This window comes from Triplophysa dalaica, chromosome 23, assembly GCF_015846415.1.
Source record: "Triplophysa dalaica isolate WHDGS20190420 chromosome 23, ASM1584641v1, whole genome shotgun sequence".
In the NCBI taxonomy this organism is placed as follows: Eukaryota; Metazoa; Chordata; class Actinopteri; order Cypriniformes; family Nemacheilidae; genus Triplophysa; species Triplophysa dalaica.
Genome location: NC_079564.1, coordinates 19,888,525 through 19,898,983, shown reverse-complemented (window position 1 = coordinate 19,898,983; position 10,459 = coordinate 19,888,525). Strand labels below are relative to the sequence as shown.

General features: G+C 42.6%; 1 protein-coding gene across 2 annotated transcripts; it reads left to right on the top strand.

Moving 5' to 3' along the window:
• Positions 1-855: 855 nt before the first annotated feature.
• On the top strand, positions 856-10,249 carry LOC130413156 (LIM zinc-binding domain-containing Nebulette-like). Of its 2 annotated transcripts, XM_056738164.1 has the most exons (6): positions 856-1,080; positions 2,311-2,405; positions 9,156-9,240; positions 9,739-9,846; positions 9,949-10,011; positions 10,112-10,249. In XM_056738164.1, the coding sequence occupies exons 1-6, from the start codon at positions 1,012-1,014 to the stop codon at positions 10,130-10,132; spliced, it is 441 nt and encodes a 146-aa protein (XP_056594142.1). In that variant the 5' UTR covers positions 856-1,011; the 3' UTR covers positions 10,133-10,249. The 2 variants fall into 2 exon arrangements, with proteins under 2 accessions (XP_056594142.1, XP_056594141.1); XM_056738163.1 differs by having other exon boundaries at positions 9,949-10,146.
• The last annotated feature ends 210 nt before the right edge of the window (positions 10,250-10,459 follow it).

Below are 10,459 nucleotides of genomic sequence, written 5' to 3'. Positions count from 1 at the left end.
ACAGAACAGATGAAAAGAATATTAGGGGATGGACAGACAGCAGCACTTGCTGCCAGATATGTGTGGATGTGTCACAGCCTGAGAGACAGTAGATGAGTGTGTGTGATATTATGATTTATGTCATGTGTATTACCCCTCTTTACCCACCACAGTCTCCCTTAATAAGTATGTAAGAATCTGGATAATACTGTGAAATGTTCACAAATGGTTAAAATCAACTGTTCGGTTATTTATGTTAAAATATATTTTTTTACGTTTGTTTATACATGTACTCTGTGCTTTGGCAACATTGTAACACTTACAGTCATGCTAATAAAGCGAATTGAATTGAAAATTGAATATATATAGCCTACATATATATAGAATAGTTGTAATGTGCTATAAATTGTTTTTTGTCTTTTAGGGATGTTCAAGATACAAATTCTTAAGCAACTATATTCAGTATATGAATGGCAGCAAGTGTGGCAAAATAAAGTAGCATGATATCGATAAATGATTTTTATGTCCCTGCGCATGTCGTGGGAAAGCAGCAGGTGTCGCTGCGCGCGCATCTGACAAGCGCGTGATTCAAGCTTCAGCGAGCCTGTGATGTTCTTACATAACTAACTCCTCTCTTCTCTAAAAAACTCCGTTCACACACACACACACACTGTCTTTAACTCTATCGAGCTGCAGATCTAGACATTATTTAAGGGAATCGCGCTCGTGGGATTCTACGATGCCTGTTAAAATAAACTTTCTTTACATTCATTTAAATACTCATCTTTCGACACACAAATGCATCATGTTGTTTTCCACATGAGAGATTATTTAGTATTGAGTGAGCATTGAGCAAGCCCCCCCCCCACGCACGCACGCACGCACGCTCGCTTACACACTTATTAGCAGTTATATTGCACTTGATACATTGAGCCACAGACGCTGAGTGAAGAGCTCCACACTACACTTGTCATCTGCGCTCATGTGTGAAGATTAAAGTGCGACTCGACGCTCGAAACTGCAGCATTGAAGATGAATCCTGCGTGTGCGCGCTGTGGAAAAATCGTTTATCCGACAGAAAAAATCAACTGTCTCGATAAGGTGCGTGAACAGAGTTTATTTACACAACATCACACGATAAACAAACACTACTCACACTGTTTATCCAGCGCATGTTTAAATTCTTTGAATGGGGAATCACAGAATAAATGGATTATGTAAAGTCAACATCAGCAGGTAGTGTCGATCATATGAGATGTAACACAAATCAACTTTTATTACACGGCTCGTTTGAATGCTTGATTCTGATTGGCCAGTCGCGACATTCCAAGGGATGTTAAGCCCTCAAAATTGATAAGACCATGTAACCCGATGCTGCAAATCATTTTGAGAGGGGCAGTTTAATATTAATTTTTTTTATAACATATATGATATATATAGATGACTTATATTTACAAAAAATTTAACCAATTTTCCTGTTCGTGAGGTTTGAACGTCGTTTCTTACTTTAGAACCGAAGCTAAACAGCTTTTCCTCGCTGAAGGTCTGCATTCGGTAAAAATGAGCTAATCAAATATTTCAAATTCACATTTAATGTCCAGTTTTTTCTCATGTGGCAAGTTGTGTAATAAGCTGAATAATGTATAAGCCCCTACAGTGTGATTAAGACCCTCCGCTTCACGTCCTGATCACACTGTCAGGCAATATTGCCTGTACATTATCACTTACATACTTTTGTTTCTCCAAATTGTCGATTGTTTCTTACATGATGAAGGTTATACATTGTTTATAATCTAACAGTTCTAAAAAATGTACTAAAGTACTAAAAAATGAAAATGGGTTTAAAATGTAACAGCAATTCTAATGTTAAATTAAAATGGAAGGATATAAAACGTGTGTTGTAGTGTCAGCTGTATTTAGAAACACTTGAGGTTGAAACGTGTGAAAAACGCTGAATTTTATGATGTTTATCTGACTTATAACGCACCCTTGATGTTTGTGTTTGTTGCTGCAGTTTGACCCATTCAACACACATCAAACACACAATATTATAAATTAATCTACTATTCATTCAAGCTACATAAATCCCATGAAAGTGTCACTGTACCTCCAGATAACCTTTGAAGGGTATCCTGTCATTCAAAACATTGTGTCTTACTATATATAAGAAAAGAGCGACAAAAACACAGAGTTTCACACAGACGTGAAATGTTATGTGAACTGCTTTGCAACAAGGCACCATTTGAAAAAGTCCATACAGAGTTGATACAGTGTTGTGTAACGTGTACAGTAAAGCGTGTGTAGAGATGAAACATGCTTTGGTTTTTTCAGAACTGGCACAAGGGCTGTTTTCACTGTGAAGTGTGTAAGATGACTCTCAACATGAAGAACTATAAAGGCTATGAGAAGAAACCTTACTGCAGCACGTAAGTGTGCTTACTGTCTCTCTACAAGTGTCACATGCAAGTCAAAGTCACACAAATGTTGTTTTTGCTGAGCTTCTTCACATGACCTCTTTCACACAAGGCTCTGATCATCCTAGATGAGACCATTTACATGTAAATAACACGCTGTCATCACGTGTTCATCTCGTGTTTCAGTTTAGGAACCTGTGACGAATAGAGTTTTTTAATATGTGTGTCGCAGAAAAGTCATGAAAATCTCAGTGGTGATGGAAGATGCTTTGGAACATCAGGACAGATTTGAGCGGCTGTGATGTGAATGTTTCATTATACCGTCAGATCACCTCCAGAAGATTCTGGCTTTTAAAAACAGCTTCTTCTGCTCGTGTAGTTGAATCATCTTTATGTGTTCAGTGTTTTTATATTCTCAACATCAGACCTGTGAGTCTCATGAGAGAAGTGGAAGCAGACGGCTGGACATATATGAAGCTTATTTTCATGTGTCTGTTTCATGTGGAACTTTAATAGAGCACGCACGCACGCACACACACACAAACACACACACATACACACACACACGCACATACACACAAACACACACACATACACACACACGCACACACAGTCATGCTGGAAAAGTGATGATGAACCTTGCCCAGTTTGTCAGGCATGACATCACACACACACACACACAGTGTCTGTAGTTTATTAAGGTTTACTGAGGTCATGTGTATGTCTGTCATTTATTGATGTGTCGTGAGGTCACATGTGTGTGTGCGTTGTTTACTGACGTGTTGTGAGTTGATTTGTGTAGTTTATTGAAGTGTCATGAGTGTGAACGAGTAAATGTGACGGCTGTTCTTATCAGAAGCACATTGTTGTGTGGCCTTTTCATTATTTACTGTTGATTGTGTGTTTAAATGTCAGTGTGTTTTGACCTTTCTGCTACACTGTTGTTTGATATTATTACTTGTGTGACATTTTTTAAACAGTCTCTCTCTTACATACACACACACATTTGAATTTAATTTATTTTTTGTGTGTGTGTGTGTGTGAGTGCATATGCATGCATGTGTGTGTGTGTGTGCATGTGCATGCATGTATGTGTGTGTGTGTGTGTGTGTGTGTGTGCATGTGCATGCATGTATGTGTGTGTGTGTGTGTGTGTGTGTGTGTGTGCATGTGCATGCATGTATGTGTGTGTGTGTGTGTGTGTGTGTGTGTGTGGAGGGCAGCAGTACTGTGGATGCGTATGAATGTGGGTCAGGGTGTAAACACAACATAACAAATAATCAATCAGACTGACATTTAGACTCACTGTAACAAATGTGTAAATGTGCACTCACATGTGTTGTGTGTTTGTTTGTACAGATTCTGTATTGTTATTGTGTTCAGGTGTTTTAGGAGCTTGGCAGGAATGCAGAATAAATGTAAAATTAGCTATGAAGACAGAGAGAGAGAGAGAGAGAGAGAGAGACGAGTGAAGTGATGTGATGTGCTCATGCACCTACACAGGTCGAGTGTGAGGGCTGAAGCGCTCCGGGCGTCTGTTTTACCCACAATCCCTCTCTACATCATCAACAACAATGTGAACAGTGAGCAGAGAAAAACAAAACATCCGTTTGAAAATCATCAAATACATCACACAAGTGTGACATGATGATCATGATTCTGCAGTCGGTGTGTGTGTGTGTGTGTACGTGTGTGTGTTTGTAAGCGTGTGTGTGCCTGTGTTTGCGTGCGTGCGTGTTTTTGTGGGTGTGATATTAAACTGTTATTGTGTTTGTATGTGCATGGAGAAATTGGGTCAGATGTGACATCACTGATTGTTATTGAAGTGTGTTAAACAATTTCTTTCAACACACTTTATTGTGTGATATTGTGTTGTTTACTGTCTGCGTGACACACTGGATGCACACATGCTGTTTGAGTGTGTTTAGCTCATGTGTGTTACAGTCGATGTAGCAGGACATTCTTGTTTGGATTGTGTTTAGTTCTCGTGATCTTTCAGCTTCACTTCTGATGAGATGTTCACATCTGAGTTCAGAGTCACACATGTTGGTGTGAGGGCCTGTGTGTTTGTGTGTTTGTCTCTGTGTGTGTGCAGGGGTTCTGTTGCTCAGGGAAACCTTCTCTTTTTGTTCTGGTTCATTCAAGCACAGTCACACGTGACATCGCATCAATGTGTTAATCATCCTGTGTGTTTGCGTGACCTGTGTGTGTGTGTGTGTGTGTGTGTAACTCTTCAACTACTGTACTATTACTGTACATATAACTCTACATGACTACACAACACTCTCAGTGCACTGATAGAAATGTAGGAACACAAATGTGATTGTGTGAATGTTGTTTGTAGTGTTTTCTTCAGGTTTGTGTTGTGGCGGAACTTCAGCGTCTCACAGGCAGCTCTTTGTTTCTCAACTCCACAAAATAAAGAAGAGCAGTTGCTACTGGAGACACACAGACACACTAACACTTCAACTGAACACTTCACACAACTTGTACTACACACTTCACACAGGGACACAGTAACACAACACACAATGTGTACAACACAGTTGTGTTATTGTGATTATGTTTGTGTAGTCTTGCCATAGATATCTGTTATACAGAAAAGATGATATGTTGTGTGTATGTGAATTGTGTTTGTGTGCTGTTAAACTATTGTGTGCTGTCTCTAGAGAGATGTTAGTGTGTTTAGGTGGGTTTATAAATTGTGATGACAGGTTGGTCATCCGACAGACAGACATGATGTGCTCTTCTGTAGAATCATCTGAGTGGATTCTACTGAGACCTTTGTAACGTCCACACAGTTACACAAACACACACAAATATGATTTACAGTTTTTTTCAACTGCTCATAAGCATTGTTCAATACTGAAGACACATTTTCAATACTCACTGCGATCAAAAAAAAACTTCATCTTTGTCTCAAAATAAGCTCATTCCAACATAACAATGACAACAATTCTCATTCAGTAAACATACATTTAATTCATAACATACTGACCTAAAAACACTTACAGCAAGGAGCTTTATTACAACTTTATTAGTATATGTTGAATTATTTGTCTCATAAATCAGTCTTTCAAATAGAAAAACAAATTTTCCCTTTAATGAATGTACTACAGCATTTTTCATCAGTCTTGTTACATATGCTTAAAGAAAGTTTTCTTTCTTTGTTTATACAGTAGTACTTCATCTTTGAAAGTTACATTACAAAGGTGAAAAAAAGTTCCAGGGCTGGAATGATGATGAAAAAATCAAGAATAAAAATAAATTGAACACGTCAACAAAAGTATAGTGCGGGTTCTAGTCCTTCATCTCTCTTGCATTTGGCTACAAGTTCTCATCAACATCACATCAGATATCTTCTCTGGCCATGCATCGTGGAAAATACCGTCTGGATGTCTAGTTCAGTTACATTAAAGTATCATCAAAGGATGCTTGTGTGTCCCGTTGTTTTGTTGGAAAATTGCTATTGATGCAACTGTTGAACGTGGCAGATTTGGTCGCACCCTTAGACCGACCTCTCTCAAGCAGAGACCATGATTAACTACATGATCAATAATCTCATCAGAGATTACGACTCTTGGTCTTCATGGTCCTCTCCTTTGTCTTCCATGCACTCTCCCTCTATGAACCACTCTTCTTTGATCCAAATTTCCTAACAAAAGTTCCAAGATATCCCCTTTATAAAAACAGTCAATCATGGTAATGAGACTAAAGTAGATCAACTGAGTAGGATTTCAGCTGAAATTGTCTAGAATTTACGTAAAAGTATTACTGCAGAAATGCATTTGTCATCATTTTGTTTTAAAAGTGTTTTTAACCATTTTGAAAGCAGAGTGTTAACATGATACAACTGTACAATAAACCAGCACAAGACAAGAGACACGAGGTCGATATATAAGGAGATAAATCAAGAGGCTTGTCCTCGAGCCTGAAAGACATGGTAGCTGCATCACATGTCTGGGTCTCCAATATGCTGAGGCAGCATTCGTGGATACGGCATGCCCACACTGCGAGCATATGCCGATCAAGGTATTGCGGTCACAGTTGGCTGTGTTCTTTTGGACCCAGCCACAACATCGTCTGCTTCCGGTTCCATGGCGGCTGGCAAGCCGTCCGCAGCGGCAAGTGGCAGTGGTGATATGGGGACTCCCATGAACATTCATGATTGCCTACCTTGTCTCCGATGGGCGACAGTAGACCGTCCTATAGCGGATCTATGCATCAGCGTACAGAGGACAAGGTGTCCGTCACGACATCGGATGGCAACTTCCTGGCATCAGACACTGAGGATTCCCTGGAGCTCCCGGCTAGGCTGGTCGGGCCCAGGACGAATCTGACGCAGAGATGACAGGCATACTTTCCCGAGCCGCGTCAAGCCTCGGATTGCAGTGCACCACACTGCCTTCCCCACAGTGCTCACGGCTGGATTCTTGGTACCTGGATTCGGAGCACAGTGGCAAGCCCCTTTCCGCCCTGGTACCATTTTTCCCAGAGGTACATGAAGAGCTAACGAAGTCCTGCCCTGCCCCCTTTTCGGTGCGCACACATCAGACTAGCTTGGTCACCCTGACTTCCCTCGACGGCGGGGCAGCTAAAGCCTGATTTTTAGTTCTGCGTAGGACCTACGCCGTAGCCTATGCGTCGGTTTTCATTTATACTTCTACGTCATTGTCTATGTCGAAAGAAAATGACCACTAGGCGTCAGTGTCCACGCGCGTGTTGCATGTGTAACCAAGACAAGAGCCGAAGAAGAAGCAGATCGTTTGAGAAGCATTAGCATTGATAGCGGCAAGTAAACAGTCACTTTTGTTGTTGGACTATAATTGTAATTTCGATGTATCCCAGGTCATGCCATCACGGTGCACCTGTACCCGCAGACCGCTGGCACCTGTAGGGACAGACCAAGGCCCCTTCCATGGCATGTAAGTTTTCGTCATCGCTGGTGTCGAAGGCTTACACTGTTGCGGATCCACCAAGCTAAGACATTGAAGCTCTCCGAGCAACCAAGTTGTCGGCACGCCCTGGATCGAACGATGACCACTCTGGTGGTCCAGGAGAGACTCCTTAGGCTATACCTTGCACCGATGCGAGACGCAGAGAAAGTCTGCTTTTCTAATGCACACATCGCTCAGGGTCTGGTGTTTGGTGACACTATGGAGGACTTGTCCCAACAGTTTTCGACGGTGAAGAAGCAGACGAAGGTTATAAAGCACATTCTACCCCACTGCGACCCTGTCCCCTGCAGGGCGTAGAGGTCCCAGATGGCGTCTGCTTTTCCAGCAGCCCCTTCCTCTGTTCCGTGAACGGTGGACTTCACAGAGAAAAATATTGACTCCCTGTCAGCAGCCAACCAAGAAGAAGCGGCCCTCACAGGGACAGCCCAGGGAGGAGCAGGACATCGGGTGCAGCTCCAGCCACACCACCGCTGTCGAGCTGCACTGGGATGATCCCTGCCTCCTCCCACCTCAAGCCCCTTTTCAGGGCCGGGCACCCACTCTCTCACCAAGAAAACTCCACCAGAGTTTCCTCTGGCTTCGCCCTGCCCTTGCATAGTTCACCATCTTTCTGGTAACTTTGCACACACCTGGGGCGCTCTCTCGCACCCTTCGACTTGTACGCGCGTCAGACTCCTTGGTCCGTGTTCCAAGATGGGTTGGTTGCCGTCTTCACCGCAGACCCTGTGTGCTCTCTGGTCGACGTCCCAACCACCTACGCCCCCGACACTTCCTGGCTGACCCAGAGCCGGTCACGGCTCTCTGGGCGGACCGTGCAGTCCTCACCCGTTTACCTCGGAGCGGTTTCACGCCCTATTGAACTCTCGCTTCAAAGTTCATTTCAACTTTCCCTTACGGTACTTGTCCGCTATCGGTTTCGTGCTTGTATTTAGCCATTGATGACCACCTGTTTTGGGCTGCATTCCCAAACAACCCGACCTTCACAGGACTCGCACCGTCCACGGGCCGAGCCCCAGTCAGAAGGAAATTGGCAGAACACCTTGCCTCCCCGGGGCACTGCCGTTCTGCCGGCCACAGAAGCTCCCCCTACGGGGATGATGTTGCAGATCGCTTCCCTAGCTAGTCTGTCACAGTGTCTCGGGACCTGATGTGTAATTTCCAATTTCTCGTCGGTAGGATGTCGCCTCCGTAGTGCATGGTCCTCTATACCGGTTCCTGCACTCCCCAGTGTCCCTAACGGTGCCAGACGGTCATCTCGTACCAAGAGTAATAAGGCCTCAACCTTTGACGACCATTGGTAAGAGCCCTCCCCCTTATTCAAGTGCTGCCTTACTTTTTCACTTGAAGATCATGATTTGCGGCTGTGCACCCATGACTCGCCAAGGCAGAAAAGGGTCGCGCCTCTTGAGGTTGTGATATGGCGAAGCTCAGTGACCTTTCATATAGGAACCCCATCTGTCGGTTTGTGTCCATAATGCCACAACGTTTCGCCCGCTGCAGCGACCCGGGTATTCTCCCAGGTTCCTCAGCCCAAAGGGTGAATGTCAGTTCGACACAACATCAAGAGATCGACAGAAAGGGAACTGAGGTTACATACATAACCAAAACTTACCCAGCTTTCCTGTAGCTCAGTGGTAAGAGCATTGTGTTAACAATGCAAGGTTGTGGTTTCGAGCCCAGGGGTTTGCATATGCCAAAGTATAAATGTATAGGAAAATGCAATGTCAGTCGCTTTGGATAAAAGGTTTCTGCCAAATGTGTACATGTAATGTAAGACGATTCTGTTTTTATTGTGGTGTTTCAGTCACTATCCGAAGACATCGTTCACCATCGTGACGGACACACCTGAGAATCTTCGACTGAAACTGCAAAGTGAGATACAGAGTCAGGTGAGAATATACAACACATCACATCAGCTTAGAGCCTTGAGTGTGTGTGTGTATTAAAACTGTGTGTGCATGTGTGTGTTCGTCTATTAAAACTATGTGTGTCTGAATTAAAACTGTGTGTGTGTTTGTTTATTTAAACTGTGTGTGTTTGTTTACTTAAACTGTGTGTGTCTACTGGTTTAGCAATATTTATGAAGGCCAAATGTCCTCAGTACCACTGTAAAATATGTGTGAACCCACTTGTCAGGACATTTGTCTAGTCCTCACTAAATGAAAAGGCTCATCATTGGCTCAAATAGTGTTTATCTTTAAATGTAATAGAGGATACATGTGTGTGTGATTGTGAGGTTTACGGTTAGGGGATAGAATATATCATAAGCCTGATATAAAATCAATGGAAGTCTAAGTATCTCCTGTCGATCTCCTCACTAGTATACTCAAACAAACATGTGTGTGTCAGTATGTATTAAACTGTGTGCGTGTGTGTGTGTGTTTCAGGTGAGATATAAGCGAGACTTTGAGGAGAGTAAGGGACGTGGATTCAGTATCGTCACAGACACACCTGAACTACAGAGACTCAAACAAACACAAGAACACATCAGCAACGTATGGACACACACCTTACAACCACTGTTTGTGTTTGTGTGTGTACAAGCATTCATGTGTGTGCAATTTGGTCGCTGATAAAAACAGTTCTTTCATTTTGAGGTTAAACAATCGCACAATCTAATCGACGAGAATATGACATGTATGTTCTTTGATGAGCTACAGGTGAGAGCTTCTCTTATAACATGTTTAATTCACGTGCTCATGTGATCCTTAACCTCTCTCTCCCTCTCTCTCTATGATCTTATCACTCATTCTTGTTAAGTGGGCAGTCCAGCGGAGATGATCCTGTGAGTTTATAAGGAGACAAGTGCTGATGATGTTACTATGGTCATTTATGATTGGCTTTTCCACTGGAAATGCGGGACTTACAGCAGCTGTGTGGAGTGTTGGCACATTCACAGTAATGGACGTGCAGTGTCTCTTTATATTTATCATTATAAATGAAGATTAACCGATCTGTAATAAATCACATGTTCCCATCTGATTGATGTTTTATTTTAATTAATTGTTTAAAGCTGATCAGGTGTGGTATTTCTCAGTGTTTTCTTTGTATGTTGTTTAGAGAAAGTTGTGGTGTTGTTGAGTGTTGAGTCATATGGCATCTCTCTTT